Source organism: Mytilus californianus, unplaced genomic scaffold (assembly GCF_021869535.1).
Source record: "Mytilus californianus isolate M0D057914Y unplaced genomic scaffold, xbMytCali1.0.p SCAF_10, whole genome shotgun sequence".
Classification (NCBI taxonomy): domain Eukaryota; kingdom Metazoa; phylum Mollusca; class Bivalvia; order Mytilida; family Mytilidae; genus Mytilus; species Mytilus californianus.
In genome coordinates, this window is record NW_026262582.1 from 61,520,260 (window position 1) to 61,539,276 (window position 19,017).

General features: G+C 33.2%; 1 protein-coding gene across 1 annotated transcript; it reads right to left on the reverse strand.

Moving 5' to 3' along the window:
• Positions 1-6,529: 6,529 nt before the first annotated feature.
• LOC127718330 (uncharacterized) lies at positions 6,530-15,599 on the reverse strand. The gene is made up of 3 exons (XM_052224325.1): positions 15,548-15,599; positions 9,704-10,039; positions 6,530-8,957 (listed from the first exon to the last, which is right to left on the reverse strand). The coding sequence occupies exons 2-3, from the start codon at positions 10,032-10,034 to the stop codon at positions 6,988-6,990; spliced, it is 2,301 nt and encodes a 766-aa protein (XP_052080285.1). The 5' UTR covers positions 10,035-10,039; positions 15,548-15,599; the 3' UTR covers positions 6,530-6,987.
• Between the last annotated feature and the right edge of the window lie 3,418 nt (positions 15,600-19,017).

The window sequence follows — 19,017 nt, forward strand, 5'->3', positions numbered from 1 at the left end:
TCCTAAAATCTGTCGATGCTATATTTTGGCATTGCACAATGCATGTTTTTCTCTGAATGTTAATGACGTCTTTACATTAAATGCATTGGATGTTGGGTATATACTGATTAATGATTGAGTGATTGTTTGTTGCTTAACGTCTAGTGGCAAACATTTCATGCATGTTCATAACGAGAACAAATGAACACTTAATACAAAAGATAACTCCTGTAATAGAGGCCATCCAGATCAATATGATCAAGGTCGGGAAATTTAGACTGCCACTGAAAAAATAGGGTAAATTCGACAGGGACAGAAATTTTGCCTTGTAACAGGCCACCTACGGACCACTCTTCTCAATGTACCGATTGATATTTTAGACTTAGTTTTTATCGTCTGAGTGTCATGGGCTTTGATATGGCTTTCAATTACTGGGAGTACTCTCAGACCTCTGAGACACATACATAAGGCCGTAAGTTTTCAAAAGAGATGATTTCAGCTTTCCAATTGTGAACTTTCCATTTTTATGTAGCAACATTCCAGCAGCGCCTGCATACGGAGTATATATCTCCCAATTGATACGATATTCCCGGGCTTGTGTTTCCTATCATGATTTCCTTGATAGGGGATTGCTGCTCACAAGGAAGCTATTAAGCCAAGAGTTCCAAATGGTGAAGTTGAAATCATCCCTTCGTAAATTTTACGGACGCCATCACGAGTTGGTTGACCGTTATGGAATAACCGTTTCACAGATGATATCGGATATGTTCCTTATGTCGTAACTACAATACCCTTCCCTTTTCACGAATGTGACTTACAGAATTAGACTATTTACCGGATTTGTAATAACATAAGCAACACGACGGGTGCCACATGTGGAGCAGGATCTGCTTACCCTTCCGGAGCACCTGAGATCACCCCAAGTTTTTGGTGGGGTTCGTGTTGCTTAGTCTTTAGTTTTCTATGTTGTGTCATCTGTACTATTATACACTGTTTGTCTTTTTATTTTTGGCCATGGCGTTGTCAGTTTGTTTTCGATCTATGAGTTTGACTGTCCCTCTGGTATCTTTCGTCCCTCTTTTCATGTTTGAAATGTTTAACATTCGTCATTTCGGAGCCTTTTATATCTTACTATGCGGTATGGATTTTGCTCATTGTTGAAGGCCGTACAGTGACCTTTAATTTGTTATTTCTACGTTATTTAGTCTCTGGTTGAGTTCTCTCATTAGAAATTATCCCATCATAGATATATAATCAGGTGTAATATAAAAAAGAAAACTACATATCGTATCTCGGATACATATCTATTATATATGATAAAGAAAACTTTAGAAAGATTGAGTACAACAAAAGCTTTGCCTTATTAAATCCTTGATGCTGTCTCCTTCCGACTGTCAAACATCGTCACCCTAATTGTTAACGTGGTATTATATGTGATAAATTGCTGTAAACAATAGTAAACTGAGTATTTATTCACAGTAGATTCAGACTTTGAAAGAAAATGAACAAATATATAATACCGGTATGATACCATCTGATTTGAAAATAAATTTAGTTCCCTTTATCTTCAATTATATGTTTGTTTGGATTTAACCAATTCCTTTAATGTTTTAGATTGTTTTCATATGCACGCCCGGGAGTATTGACGTAAACGTAGCTACGCACTTCCTATTTTAGTTGTGGTGATAGAAATCTTAATATCATTGATACATGTTAGAGAAATATGTGCAGTTCTTCAAATGCAGATTTAAACCTTGTTAAAATTGAACCCAATCCCGCATGCCGCTGTGGCCATCTTGTTGAGGATAGTATTCACTATTTTTTTTTTTTAAATTAGAAAGATATGCTATATTCATTTTGCTTCTATTGGCTGATGACGGTGACCTTTCATTTCAGCAAAACAAAGAAATTTTTGAGTCTGTACAATCATATATCAGAAATACACAAAGATTTAGAACATTCAATTAAAATTCGGAATTCCTACTTTCCAACTCTTCACTTTAGTCCAGTTTTAAATATTATTCTATATTATATTGTATTTTTTTGTTTTTGAGACGGCCATATTTTGTCAAAAGAGAACCACAATAACTCCAAGGCGAATTTCGAGAAGCGTTATAAAAAATATACTAGTAGTTTATGTAGACTCTCTTACGGTTATGTCGCGTTAGTATATTTTTAATTAGTTGGTGCAATTAGATGCGAAAAATAATGACCATAAAATGTCAAAATCAGACAGTAACCCAGCAACTAAAAAATTGATAATCTAGGGATCAATATTTAATATTCGTCAGCAATAAGCAATTTTCATTACAGCCAATAAAATATGATTTAGTCTAATACGTTGTTAGTTAAGTAAAAGAGACTACCATCGATTTGTTATTAATCCCAAATGCTTGATGGGTACAAATGCAGTATTCAGGAGTTACCTTTTTTGCATTAAACAACTGAGTCTGGAAGTATTTCTAAGACACTGTTTTTGTTCTATTCTATGTAGCTTTCTTACTGGCAAAAATGGTGATAGATTTTATAAATGCTGTCAGGCACCGACCGTTGAAAAACAAGCGATCTGTTTAAAAAAAGAAATGAAAAAAAAGTTTGGTTTTTTTTGGCAAATTAGTAAAATGACCGTTTGATTTAAAATTATTTAAAATTATTTTGAAATAGATTAATGAAAATACTTTATTTACATGTGACTTTGTGACGTAGGGATGTGATTGTACGGTTTTGTGTACAATTATTTTCCATTATTTCGGAGGTGAAAATCTGCAATTGTTTTCATTATGTTGTTTGATTTACACATTATAACAAAACTAAGAATATGACGGATGAATTTATAGTTAGCTGTTTAACGTCAAGTGGCAACTATTAGATGTATTATTAGGAGGACATTTGAAATGTTATAAATATGAACAAGGACATCCTTTGTTATGCAAACATGTGTATCACGGCACCAAGCGATAACCTATAGATCCTGTGTAGCAAATGTATATTTAGGGTGGGGTTGCTTCGAATAAAGGTGGTATAGATATAGGAAAATAAAAAAATATACATAAAATAAGAATCGAGTATAACGGGCAAAATAAAGAATAGAGGAAAATGGTCTAAGAAAATTAAAGAAAAATGGGAAATGGTCTATCTTTGTGGTTGTTAGATTTTGTTGTTGTTAGAAAATACAAAAATGAAGACGCTCAATTATAATTTCACTTAAGATTTGAAATTTTTCATTTGCCGGACGCGCTCTTTTTTGATGATTGTTTAAAATCAAGTGCATTTGTAGTAAAGATAATACACTATCGTTTGTACATTGGTAAGGCTTTATGTTATAGAGTTGATGAGGCACATAACGGGTAATTTTTATTTGAAATCTCGAATATTTGATTTTTTTCGAATGATTTGATAGATGAATAAAAAATATATCTATAATCTAAAACAAAAATGGTTTAATTACGCTATATAGATAAAACTGTTATTCAGTCGATGTTAAAATACATGCGATAAAAGAGAATACATAAAAATAATTAACAAACCTTTTGAAGAAAAGGCAAACCTTAAGACCCCGAATATACTTTTGTAAGAACTTTAGATTAATTCCGAATTCCATCTAAAATAAATGGTTCATTTAGGTCAAAAGAATGTAAATACCTTATGCTATTTTCAAAAAAATGTTTACTGAATACCCTGCATTCTGCAGTTAACCCGCACTATCACTAAGTACGTTCTTCCATGGCTAACAAAATTCATAATCGTATCTTTTAATTTGTTTAAATTTATTTCAGTGTTTATTTTTCAAACCTTTTATGTAAAAATGTTTGGATCAACATCGAGTCAGATTAATTTATAATTTATTAAATGATTAGTTAAAAACTGAAATATGCATCCAATCTAAATGTTACGACTTTGATCACCTATATAAACACAATTCATGTTTTATACTTAAAAAAAACATATACGCTAAACGAAACACTGTAATTAGATCATTAAATATTGTTTTTATTGGTACTGACATTGATTTTGTTATCAGTAAATTAAAAGCAAACTAAATATTATTGTTATATACATATACACATTCATGGATCTACAATCTGTCGATACATGTATCTTGGCATTGCACAAGGTCATGTTTTTCTCTGACTGTTTATGACGTCTTTACACTAAATCCATTGGATGCTGGATGTGTACGGATTGATAATTTAGTCTTAGATGCATGATTTTTTATTAGTTGTTAGTGGCTTTGAACTAGCTGTCAGGAACTGCGAGTACTCTCAGACCTGTACTTAGTGTCTTTTTGTTGTTTGGATGTACAAGTACCCGGCCACGTCCACTTGTAATTGTAGTATTTGTATTTTTATCCATCTGATGAGTTAAGCCTCTTTCAACTGGTTTTTATAGTTCGTTCTTATGTTGTACTGTTACACCACTGTCCCAGGTTAGGGGAGGGTTGGGATCCCGTTAACATGTTTAACCCCGCCACATTCCATATGTGCCTGTCCCAAGTCAGGAGCCTGTAATTGAGTGGTTGTTGCTGTTGATTATATGCGTTATTTGTTTATTGTTTTGTACAGTTCTTGTAGTGTCCTGTTGCACCACAGACCCAGGATGAGGGGGAGGGTTGGGATCCCGCTATCATGTTTAACCCCGCCACATTCTGTATGTATGTGCCTGTCCCAAGTCAGGAGCCTGTAATTCAGTGGTTGTCGTTTGTTTATGTGTTACATATTTGTTTTTAGTTCATTTTTTGTACATAAATTAGGCCGTTCGTTTTCTCGTTTGAATTGTTTTACATGGTCATTTCGGGGCCTTTTATAACTGACTGTGCGGTATGGGCTTTGCTCATTGTTGATGGCCGTACGGTGACCTATAGTTGTTAATTTCTGTCATTTGGTCTCTTGTGGAGAGTTGTCTCATTGGCAATCATACCACATCTTCTTTTTAATATGTACGTCAAGAAACGGTGTACGCTAAAAGACGATATACGCTAAACGAAACGATGACACTAAACGATACGATATACGCTAAACGAAACGATGTACGCAAAACCATACGATGTACGACAAAAGGGCGCTTATGTTATCGTTTATGGTATGGTTTATGGTACATGGTTTCGTTCGTACATCATTCGTTCAGCGTCCGTACAACGTTCGGTCAGCGTTTCGTTTGCATTCGTACAGCGTTCGGGAAGCCTACGTACATCGTTCGGGCATCGTCCGTACATGATTTGGGCATCGTTCGTATTGTTAACTTTACGTTACACGGACTGTACTAGCCGTTATACTTTTGAATGAATTCTTATGGTATTCATTAGCCTGATCTGACGCCATGTCTTCTTCCTTCTTTTCTGCGAATTTAGGGGCAGTCTCTGCATAAAATCTGCCCAATTTGTTGTTCAAATTACAAGAAGATATCAAAGCCAAGTCTACTTCAGTTTCAATGACTTCACTGATCCATTATGTAACAAAAAACAGAATTACTTGTGAAAATTAACAAAATAATAATTTTATCTTGAGAAAAAAGTTACAATTTGTAAGTAAATACTTTTCGTTCATTATGTTGTACATAAATTATGCTGTAAGTTTTCTCGTTTGAATTGTTTTATATTTCGCATTTCGGTGCCTTTCAAAGCTGACTATGAGTATAGGCTTTGCTCATTGTAGAAGGCCGTACCGTGACCTATAGTTGTCAATGTCTGTGTCATTTTGGTCTCTTGTGGAGAGTTGTCTCATTGGCAATCATACCACATCTTCTTATATTTATATTAAAAAAGAAGTATATACATTGTACGTGTATATGCAATTACAGATTCAGATAGCTCAAAGATAGAGCGTTCAATTTAAAATTGAAAGATTCCCGGATTAAATATTTGTCACACATATACAATGTACATGTATGCATCTTTTACATTTCATTGATGATTTATTTAGTTGAATTTGTGTTTGATAATTATACAATATTCACACCTTGTAAGATTTTAACTGCCCATTTGGTAATTTGGTATTTCTTTTTATTGATTCTGCTTCTCTATTGTCTTTTAAGGCTATAATTTCTTCATCCGAGACTCTTTTAAACCTTTTTTGTGGTTTAGGATCTGGCTGTTGTGTTGTGACTATTTTTGTACTAGGTAATAATTCTACAGGTATTTCTCCGGAAGGAATTGGTGCAGGCACTTCTTCAAGTTCAATTTCGTTTTCAAACAGGGCTTGCAAAAGAAGAAATGGATCGTCGAAATCGTAGTCTGGCACCTCTGTATTTCCCATGTTTATATTATAGCAGACGAATAATGATTCTCGTGAAAATTACCGAATTTTGTAGCAATTTATTTTTAAAAATGTCAGTAAAATCATTTACATGCCATAAATCATTTCAAACATGTTTTATTTACATTCATAGCAGCAAAAAGCTTTTGTGTTTACTTTGTATTGAATACCGATGTCCCGTTATGTAGTTTGACCTTTTTACCTGTTCATTGGCATTGTATGTAATCTCAATGAATGAAAAAAGTAGTTCCTGCAAATGTGCTGAACTGAGGGAAAAACAAAATCAAGCAATCAAAATGTTCCATTTCTATCAAATTTATTTATAAACCTATATTCTGTATAAAAGAAATAATCCGGGGTAATATTACAAAAATTGGTTTTAAAGAAATCTTTTAAGTATAAATAAGAAGATGTGGTATGAGTGCCAATGAGACAACTCTCCATCCAAGTCACAGGGTATAAAAATCAACTTAACATGAAGTTCCATTCTTAGTTTCTCAATGATTTATAAACTAATCAACGAAGTTATAAATCAGAAATGGAGTTGTGTCTTCATGTTATTTGTATCAATTACGTGTATTTTGTTATAAGTTATATTTAAGGAACACACCGCGCATAAATAAGCTAAACAAAACTCTATTACTTAAATGATACAAGTTTAGATATCTCCCTAGGTAACACAGATATTTGGTATCTTTATCTGCTGACATACTATAACATAGCAGTTTCTATTTACTGTTGATGCTATAAGTGTATGTTAAATCTCAAAAAGTTTTGATTGCCTTGTTTCTGCTGAAGGACATACATAGTCATCACATTGCATAGCTTCATCAAAACACTGATAGGCCATGTCTTTATGCCCGGATATTTCACAACATACTCCAAGTATTGTTAATGCATTTGAAATTGTATTCAATGATACATAATTATATTTCACTGCTATATATAAATCACGTAATGCTTGTCGTCGGTTGGATATATCACCAAGATGATGATAACATAAAAATCTAAGGCAGTGAGACATTACATCTGGTAGTATGTTCATCATTCCGCTTTCTACCTCAAGCTGTAGTTCTTCTGGTATTAATGATGTGTGCTTACGGTAATGGACATGTTGCGCAGTGGCTATTGACAGCTTTTCATTTAATGTCATTGATGAATGTACATTCTGTCTGTAATTAATTTTCTGAATGTCACTGTTAACCCCAGAGTCTATAAACATCAAATAAGGTGACCATTTTGATAGAACATAATCCGTTATTCTAAGTGTTACATTGAACTGTCTTGTTACATAATAAACCGATGCATATAACAACCAACCCGACACAGCATCTATCTTGGTAATGTGTTTGAAAAGTTTATGATAGCATTTGCGTATGTTGTTATCCATTGTATTTGGTGGTGGTAGTAAGTTTGCTATTTCTTTACTGATAATATTTTTATAATATTTACATACATCAATAATAAACGTAGACGATTCGGACTTTAGTAAATATTCACTACATGAAAGTGCTTTATAACAACTTGAAATGTCTTTTGATATCGTGTCAATCGTGTAACACGTATTTCTGTAAAGTAGAAAGTCTAGCAGAATGAACGTAGATTCACTATATGTACCTAACAAACGGTGATTTTCATTGTCAGGCGGAAATAAACTATGTAGCAATCCATCAATCCCTCCACACTGTATACTATCAAGTACATGTAGTAGTATAGTATTATTAGTCTGATTGATCTTTCCTAGGAACATATTGTGTTCGGGTATAAAATAGTTCGGACAGTAACATGTGTTTACCCATGATATTAATTTTTCAAGACAAAGAGAAAAGCAATAATATAAGTTAGTTAATTGAAATGTGTCAATATCAACTTCCTCCGAAACCCAGAATAAAGCTGTCTTAAGAAAGTAAGAACATAGTAAATCTTTTGCGTCATCGTTTGTGTTAACTATACGCTTTAATGATAATTTGAGTAGACCGTAACATAAGAGTTGAGTAAAATTAAACGAATGTACAAGTATTTTTTCTGCCATAGAGAAAGACAATCTCCATAAATAACAATTATTTGGTATAGTCTTTGGTCCTATAGGTACTAACAAACATCCGTAATTTATGATCTTGTCAATTACAAAATTAGGGGGCCATTGCAATCGATGACGGGATGCCCATGGAATTGCGTTGTCAGGTAGATATTTACTATGTAGGCATTCTGCTATATCAATCGTATGTTCTTTATTTGATATACATGGACCGTGTATTACTCCCTTCAGATTAGGATACCGATGCACTAATGCATTAAGAAATTGATGTATTCCTAAATAGTAATTACCTCTACATGAACCTGGTGGACAGTTGAAACATGTTAATTTTATTGATTTCTTATCATGTCTTGCTACCAATCGGAGTTTAGTAAATCCTGGATAATCAATATCTGTCTCCATAACAAATATATTATTATGTATTGGGTGTTTGATGTTCCTTTTATTATGTATAACGTGTGCGAAATCGTTAACGAACATTATATCCATGTCACTGCCTGGTAAATCAAGTCCTTCCGCCAAACTTCCACTTGATATTTGTGTTTTATTCAAACATGCATTTACGATCATATCTTGTATGATAAAAAGTCGTTGTCTCGTTCGTATATCTATTTCAGTACCAACTGTTTTTACTAGGTGTTCATATAAGTTTTTTTCCCTCTGGTGATTTTCCCACCAAAGCAAATGACCTATAAAAAATATATGTATTTACTTATCTATCATAAAACTGTATAATGACGTTTGTATATAGAAAATTATCTCCCCTAGGTTTATTTCAAGCAATCGTTTTGATCATAGCTTCAATGATGATTGTTATGTAGACGCAATGAACGTCTAGCGTTGTATATGTAAAGCCAGGTATGACAATTGACTACCAATGGAACATACTATCATGTTGGCTACTTAGTCCTTGCGATCGGGGTGTCATTGGCCTACTATTAAAAAACTATTAAATGTACTGTTATTAAATGTTAAATGTTTATATGAAGTATCCTTGATGCATTCCCTTTTTGTAAATATACTATTTACCAACTGTTGAATTATTCAAAACACACTGGTGAAGGCATTCCAAAGCGTAATAATGATTTTACTTCAAAAACATTATTTATATTGACAATTTGGTCAATCCCGTGCACTTGCTTCCGATTGTAAATAGCCGAAAGCGACGTATTACCAATTTGCATTGTTATGAGTGTCTTTGTTGTTTCTCTTTTTGGCCATGTTGTTGCCTGATTGTCATTTGCCTTTTTTAGTCATTGTGTTGTCTGTTTGTCGTTTCCCTTTCTTAGTCATGGTGTTGTCTATTTGTCTTTGGCTTATCGTTTTCGATTTAATTCATGGTATTTTTTCCCCTTTTAAGACTGTTTCTGCATTTGTATTACATCAACACCTAATTGACACCTGAGGTTTAGAAATTAAATTACAAATGTATTACCTTTATTAAAATCTGTACAGTTCTCTAAGTATTCCAGATATGCGTTGGAAGATTTGTCAGGATATCTAAGGTTCAGTATCCACTGTTCTTTTGTTTTCCTTCTTTCTAAACAAGCTTTATACACTCGTTCAAACTGTCTTATTGTTAGCCCAAAAACGTCGTTCCAGATAATCATTCCTCCATCTAAAGATTGGTGAAGTAATGGTGTATATTTACGCCTTCCACGGTACGGAAAACGTTTTACACCGTTTATTTCCCAGTACGTGGTTTTCTTCATGACAAAACGATTTCCATCATCAGAATTGTCTTGATTTCTGGAGTTTCCGTTCATGACGTCTGTAAGAAAGATACGATTACTTAGATTCGGTTATGAATTAAATATTTGTATGCAATAAATTCAAAGTTTTATATTAATGTTCAATATTTAAAATTATATACGGATTATCATGTACTATATATTAGCATTAAAGGTGTAAAATTTTGTTTCTACATTCTAGTTACATGTTCCTATAGTTACGTTTTAAAATACGTTGTTACATATATATGTAGTAACGTTTCGTGACTCTAGTTGACCATGTTGTGTCCTTTAGTTAGATTTCCAAAGTTGAGTTTCTAATATATATGTATGTGTCTCAATTTGAGGTACTGTTTTACGGCCACATTTAAATAACCTTTTAAGTTACTTTTTTTATGTTTAAACAGGCGATTTTTTCCCTTTTAATATTATAATTAAGGAGATGAATTATATTTACAACTGAGACTACTATCCAACAAAGTCCAAACAACGTTAATTTAAGCAATTAAAGGTCATTGTGCGGCCATCAACAATGAGCAAAAATTGAGTATAAATAGCTACAAAGGACCCCCTACATGACAAAATGTAAAACAATTCAAACGAAAAAACAACGGTCTGATTTGATTACCAGCCGCGTATCGTTGGTGAGTTTTTACAAACACTTGGCCGATGCCACTGCTAAGGAACGTTATCCGAGGGTATCAGCAGCCTAGTAGTCAGCAGTTTTGTGCTGACATACATGTATATATATATATATCATTGATTTATTCATATTCTACTTTTATAAATTGCTGAATTATTCGAAACACTATGGTTTGTTTATCCCTAGTAAAAATTGCCTTATTCGTATTTGGCACAAATTTTCGGAATTTTCGGTTTTTAAGGCCTTGGTGCTTCGTATGTGATTTGTCCTTCCAAATGTTTTGATTTGAGCGCCACTGATGATTTTAATGTAGACGAAACGCGCGTTTGGCTTAACAATTTACCAACCAATTATCTTTGATGAGTTTTTATGACAAAACAATAAACAAAAAACCCCAGACATAACGGACAGCAACCAACGACAACCATTCATTTACAGGCCCCTGACTTGGGACAAGCAAATACAGAATGCAGCTGGGTTTAGCATGTTTGTGAGCGCTCATCCCTAAACCGATCATGGGACAATGGTGTAACAGTACAGCATAAGAACAAACTGTAAAACTCATCGCTTTCAAGATTGGCACGAAGCAAAAAGAAAAACAACTAACATAAAAAGAGAGACACAAAGTACCGATCTAAGATTACTGAAAGCTACAATTTGTGGTTCAAAGCCAATAACAACTAATCGGTAGACCATGTTCTCCCAGACTGAAAAATCAATCGGTACTTATTAAACAGATTAAGGATTAAAAAAACATCAACAGCAAATCATAAACAGTCTGAGAAAAGCATGACATGTGCAATGTCAAAATATAAGTACATAGTATCGACAGGAAGAAGGACCATAAGTTTATATCAATTAAAAACAATTAAGATATATTTGCTTGTCTCATACATTCATTGATATATTCCAATCAATAATACATATATTTAGAAGAAAACCCGACATGGTTAGAAAATACAAATAATTACACCATTACTAACACAATTCTATATAGTCCAACTAATTATTACGTCTTGAAAGGCTATTTTATTTTTTTGCTTTGATTTGATTTGATTTTTGGTGTATTAACGCCACTTTTAAGCACCGCTTTTGGGCTATTTCATGGCGGCCAGTTTTTATTGGTGGAGGAAGCCGGAGTGCCCTGAGAAAACCACCAACCTTCGGTAGGAAAACTGACAATCCTAGTCAATTAAGATTGGAGTCTAGTGCACCCGCGCGAGCGGGGTTCGAACTCACAACCTCAGTGTTGACTGGCTAGTGATTACAGTAGTAACTACTTAGACCACCTGGCCACCGAGGCCCCTTTTTTTGCTTTGAAGCCTTCCTGCGACGTCATAATGCTGAAGCTACTTTTTTGGTTGGATTTTGAGAGGGAATTTTGCTCTCAACTTGAGACCGCATTTAGCCATAAAATTTTCATTGACAGTTAGAATTATTTCCATATATACAAATTCTTACCTTTTATGCGTTTGTTAGTGCAAAATATTTCCAATAATTTCCCATAGTAATGTTAAAATAAGTTACAATTCCATGCGTGGCGGACGATTATCTACTGTTTTTTTTATAACGTTTAGCTGATTCACTTTAGGAGAGTATAAAATAAATTTTGCACCAAACTCGGTTTAATTTGACAGACCCGAATTTCCGGAACGATTGTTTTATATTATCCGGAAATTCAGGACCGTCAAATTTTACCGAGTTTGGTGCAAAAATGTATTTTATACTCCTAAAGTGAAGCATCTTGAGGAGAATTCAGCTAAACGCTTAAATAAAACAGCAAATTCTCTATCAGTCCAACTGAAAAAATGACTTCGGCGTTATGACGTCGCAGGAAGGCGTCAAAGCAAAAAAAATAAAATAGCCTTTCAAGACGTCATAATTATTTGGACTAAATTCTATATAAATATTCTTGTAATGGTTAGAAAATACATAAAATAACACCATTACAAACTTAATCCCAATTTTATATTCTATTTTTTGGAATTTACCTGTGACGTCACTTTTTGTGGCGTTGATACATTCGTGAGACACACGGTTCATATGTCTATTTGGGTGTAAATGGGAGGTGTCCGTTGTTATTCTGTGGTTTACATGTTTTAATGTATTATCATATTAGTTATTCATGTATGTCTCTGTTCTGAGTGTTCTTGCGTTTAGTTGTAATGTATTCCTGTCACGTAATGTTGTCATTTTAGCGGTATTTTAACATTGCCATATAAGCGGGAGGTTTGGCTAGCCATAAAACGAGGTTCAACCCACCATTTTTTTCTTAATATGTCCTGTACCAAGTCAGGAATATGGCAGTTGTTATCAAATAGTCCGTTTCTATGTATGTTGGCGTTTGGTTTTGTAGCAGTTCAGTGTTTATGTTGTTCCGTTGTTTTCCTCTTAAAGTTGATGTGTTTCCCTCGGTTTTGGTTTGTGACCCGGATTTGTTTCAGTTAAATCGATTTATGACTATTAAACAGCGGTATACTACTGTTGCCTTTATATAAAAGTCATACTTTGAACCATGAAAATACCATAAATCGAAGGATTAAAAAAGCATAGAGTACACCCTTGCAACTATAAAAAGAGACAAGCAGTGACTTCAACAGGTTGTTTAGACAAAACAACAACACCATTTTATACCAAAATCGATGACGGCAAAGTTATGTCAGTTCAAAGTTAAATCGTTTAAAGCATTAAATAAATAACAAATCGCTGAATTAGTATATGAAATCAGACGAAAAAAACAACAGTTAATATTATTTCTTGGTTAAAATTCCTGATGATTAGACATACATTTCAACAAAGTATTAATTCAAAATCATTAGGGCCGTTCTGATTAAAACATCATGAGTTTTGTCCTTTTCTGAAACTAAATGCATACTACACGTATTAACAGTTATTATTCTATAAACGTTATCTCATTTTGAATTGTTTATTTTTCAACTTGTTGTAATATTCTGTCTGTTTTTGTAATGTATTCATATATTAAAGAAATCTTACAACACCCACAATCTTAATTTTAATCAGAACGTAAAAGTTGTATTGGTGCACAGTATGTGCAGAAATTGTTCATGCCAACTCTTGTTACATGCTAAATAATTTCACTACTTATACGTCAATGTTCATGACAAATCATATACATATAAATAGTACAACTACAACTGTTTCCTGATATAGAATAATAGTATATTGTCTTGCGCACCATTTGCTTACAATCTTATATTTGTGTCGCATATCGCAATAATTTCTAGCATGTCCCAAAAGCGGTCTGACCAGTGCATTAAAAACGTGTCGAAGATACCAGGCTTATAAGCGCAATATTTATATAAACTTGATGAGTAGTCGAAAATATTGCATTTCCAATATAGCCAAACTTTATTTAGAAAATGTCACTCTCGCACGGATTATTGAAAGTGAAATTAAAGGAAAATCAAAAAAGACAGCAAAACGTCCTTATACAAGAATTTCAAACGTCTTGTTCTGAGAAAATATTACTTTGTTGGTATTAAAACAATATGATCGAACATTACCCATCATAAGTGTTAAATACTGGAATAAATGTACTTAAAAGGAAATCGAAACTCAATCTTAGTGATATTACTTAGAAATCTATTTTTAGTTTTGATACAACCATTACCGGTGTAAATACGTCAAATGCAGTTAGGAATTGTTGTATGTGTTTGCACCTAAAAGTTATCTGCAAAGTTTCCTCATTGGTAGTCATACCGCAGTTTATAAGTATATTTACTTGCTTGGATTGCTTTATTTACATAAAATATAAAAAGATGTCTAAAATAAAACATGTCTTTCATTGTCTTTGTGCAGGTAACTTTTTCGTTACTATTTTGGGGTTTATGATGCTATTTAACTTCGTATTTCATTTGTGGTCTCCAACTGTTTTTAATCGAGCGCCACTGATGAGTTTAATGTAGACGAAAGTCTGTTAAGAAAAAATCTATTAAAAATAGTATGTCTCATTAGTTGTGTCTCCAGGTAGCGAACGCATTCTGAAATTGTCATAAATGTAAATTTAGTCGGACAAAGGAATCGGAACCTACAAAAACAAATTGTAATAAGTTCGTTGTTAGATCCGAATCTAAATAAACCATATCTCAATGATTAATTCATTTATCACTGTCGAAATATACAGTCACTTTATACTTCATGATAATGAAAAAGGACAAACAATAGTTAATCCATGGTATACTTCATGATAATTGAAAAGGACTGGAGGAGTTCTCAAAATTATTTGACAGTAAAATAAACGACTCTTACCACCACATACATCCTCCTCCTCTGTGATAAGAACAAACAACAATAGCGCCTTGTATACTTCATGATAATGAAAAAGGACTGGAGGAGTTATATATGATAGAAACCAAAACCGAAACATAGACGAAACTTACCACCTACATCTTGGTCCTCTTTGATAAATGAAACAGTAAATTCCCCATAGTATACTTCATGATGCTTAAAAGGGACAATGAGAATTATCAAAAATACTTGACATCACAATTGACGACTCTAACCAAAACACATGGCTCCAGGATCCTGACTAGGTAAATCACAAAATATTGTGGGATATAACCAGATTTTCGAAGACAAAAAACTTCTCATTTTGCCTTTAGTGCACTATGTCATAAAAGTTAAGTGGATAATACATTTTACAGAACCTATACATATATACAATAACCATTCAAAACAGGATACAACTGTGGAGATACTCTGACGTTATATACATCGTAATGATGACATCTGATTCAGGATTGACACGTTAACCTAGACTAAAGTATTCATCTGTTATCAATGTGAAGACAGATTGCACATGTCTTGACCTTGACCTTATGAAACATTGTGTAAAGCTGTACCTGTAATATATATTTGATTTCTGATAACTTTTACCTTACCTTACCTTTAATGGAGATACATTTACAGTCGTAACCTCTGCTCACCACACCACCTTGATGATTATACACTGCAGTTTTAGGAAGATGAAAACGAAAGAAAAAAGACTTCCTCCAGAAAATCAATAATACTTGTTGGGGAGAAAGTTTCATTGGCTAATAATTTAACAAAGGGATGGACAGATAATTATCATCAGTGTTTATCAGAAACGAAATCAAATTAAATGAAATAAGAATTGCAATTTTTTTTCAATTTTTCGATGCACTCGATTTTTTCTTTGTGCTCATCGGATGAATTGATTTTTTTTTATTTTGGCTTTTGATTTTGGTAAGGTTATTCATCACAAATCATATTTCTGGATAGTTGAACATATAAACCGGTTTATTAAAGATACGTATAACAGCAAAACATTTGTCAAATAAAGGGAAAATGCATGTAGATAAAAACAAAATTTGATTAAACACATTTTCTAACAGTTATTGGAAACATAAAAAAGATGTGGTGTGATTTCCATTGAAACAAATCTCTACCAGAGACCACGTAACGTAGAATTTAACATCTATCGTGAATTGGGAAATTTTGGCGTCGAGATATTTTGGCGGTTTTCTCTCAAAAAGCATGTGTTTTATTTTGGTGTGTGTAATTTTGGTGCTTCGTCCAATTGATGTGTTTGATTTTGGCACAATGGTAGTGAGCGAGTTCATTTATATTTGCCTTTATTTACCCTTTTATTGACAAAATATCCGAGTTCTGTGGTAAATTTCAATTACCTACACAAATTAGGAACACGACAAAGTTAATTAAATGAAGGAAATGGATACGGATGTAATTGCAAATACATAAAAAAAATATGTTAATTAACTGTTTAACAGATGATTTATTTATTACAAATATCATATGAAATAGATTTTAATCATTATCTTTCTTGCAGTACATGTTTATCTATTGACGATCAAGGATTTAAATTGTAATCATTATGCCTCTGGCAGTACATGTTAATTTATTGAAGATCAAGGATCACAAGGACTGTTGATATTCTAATGATCAATAACGGTGTCTTATCAGAAATGTCGATAGCCTGGAATATGTATGACCTGTGTGAATAGAAACTCATATTGTGTTTTCTTAACAATTTTAGAAAATTTACAACTTTAAGTTAAAATTATATAGTGTTGTTGTCAAATTAGACCCGGTATTTATTTTTCAGATTTTGCTATGTGTAGAATTGTAGGAAATATACGGAAGATATAATAGCATAAAATATTTTCCTTAAATTTTCCTTGTATCATCTTAACTGATTATTCCCAACAATTAACATTACGATATTGTCATACCGGTACGCGATTTTGGCGTTTAAATTTTTAGTGTTTGCGTTATTTTCGTGTGTATAATTTTGACACTTTCATTGCAGGCGCCAACTTAACCAAAATAAAACTACAACCAAAGTAACACAATTCACCGTATATAGTACAGCTTTCACAGGATTCGGAATGTGGCGGAGTTAAACTTGTTTGCTGGCGCCAAACCCTCCCCCTAACCTAGGATAGTGATGTATTTGTTTCTCAAGAGTGACTGGTGAATATAAATATGGTCACTTCAGTCTTCTTCCGACCGGCATTTAAACCCTTGTCTGATTGGGGCGTCCTTTTTGCTGTCCGGGTGTATAAGTATTAGAATGGGCTCGTTAAATCCGATGCCTAGTGTAGAGAGATAACCATGATCTCTGAAAGTTTAGAACCCTTGCAATCGTTGTCCGTAGGTTGCCTGCTGCAAAACACAAATTCTGTCCCTATCCAATATACCCTCATTTTCCACTGGCAGTCCAAATTTCCCCGACGTTCATTCCGAACGGCCTCTATTACAGGACCTACCTATTGTATTTATTGTTAAATTTTTTCAAGTCCTGAACATGCATGGAATTCTTGCCACTGGACGTTAAACAAACATCAATTAATCAATATGCAGGTTAGTGGTTTGTAAACTGGATTGCGTAATTCACCAACTGGATAAAAGACCAAAAGACTAAATGTAAAGTTTGTTAGTCAGCGACCCAGGTAACAAATTTATGTGTTTAATCCATATTATTCTTAACATAAATATTGCGATTTTTAATTAATAAATGTTTTTTATTTGCTAATATTTAGTCAAATCAACAGTTGACAAAAAGTTGTAAATAAGGAATTACCAGCTATATTGACTTGCAGAAATCTAATAATGTTCGGTTAATGCAGTAGAAATCTAAAATGAAACAAAACCTACCTCAAACACTCCATTAAATCAGATGTTATCCGAATTTGAACGGAATGCGTTACGGAATAAACTTCAGCTTCAGTATTTTCGTTCGTATGACGTCATATTTATTCATGACGTCAATGCGACATTATCATTAATGAAATTTCGCAGAATTTAATTTAATTCTAATTTTGTACATTTTCCAACCTCTAAGGCATTATTTCTGTTTGCGTTGCATAAGAAAAGGAGTACATGTTTGTAGTTTCTTTTTTCAACTTCAATTTGCTAGGAACCACAAGATCTCATGAATGTGTATCTCCCATGAATAGATTAGGTTGAAATCGACAGAGTTCACATATATTACGAAAGTACTTTCGGCAACATAGTCTTTCGAGGTGTAAACTAAGGGAAAAATAAATGATAACGTGCCAATTCGATTTAAGTATTTGTAAATATGCAAATCCTATACGATCTATGAATTTATAAATTTCGTCCGTCCAAAGCGCTTTTCTGAGTTACGTTCATAAGGAACGCGCAGATATACATAACTGAAAACCGGAGCAGTTTATACAAAAATAACATTGCAAAATTCATATTAAGTCAACTTTGCTCAAGGGAGTTTGAATCTTAATATGCTGAAATAATAGATAAATTTACCAACTGGGAATTTAAGAATGTATGTTAGAAATAATAGAAAAAGTACATCATATTATTTGATTGAATAATGATTTACTTAACTAGTAAATATAATCAGATTTAAACAAGGATTTTAACATCTGATTTCAAAATATTTTGTCATAATTGAGTTAATTCAGTGCACTATTTCAGTACCGTGTATACTTTCATTAGCTACTTTACAGTATAATTGATTAAGAGAGAGTCGGACAATACCAAAGGAATATCCAAACTCATAAGTCGTAAACGTACTGACAACGCCATAACAATAAACGAAAAGACCAAAAGACAAACAACACTCTACAAAACACAACATAAAAAAGAATGAGCAACACGAAATCCGGCACGAACTGGAGTGATTTCAGATGCTCCGGAAGGGTAAGCAGATCCTGGTACACATGTTGTACTAGTCGTGTTGCTCATGTAAGTACAAATTTAGTGACAAGTATACTTAGGTTCGTCACATTCGGGGAAAAGAGGACGGAATGATCGTGGTTTCGCCTTTTTAACTATTTAAACCCGCGTCATGCGTACAAAGTTTTAATCCTGGTATCTATGATTATTTCTTTT

What these genes read in the sequence shown, in the direction of transcription:
- LOC127718330 (XM_052224325.1), bottom strand. Translation starts at nt 10,034, where the DNA reads ATGAACGGAAACTCCAGAAATCAAGACAATTCTGATGATGGAAATCGT. An exon ending in CTGTACAGATTTTAATAAAG is followed by an intron (nt 8,958 to 9,703) that starts GTAATACATTTG and finishes TATTTTTTATAG; the next exon opens with GTCATTTGCTTTGGTGGGAA.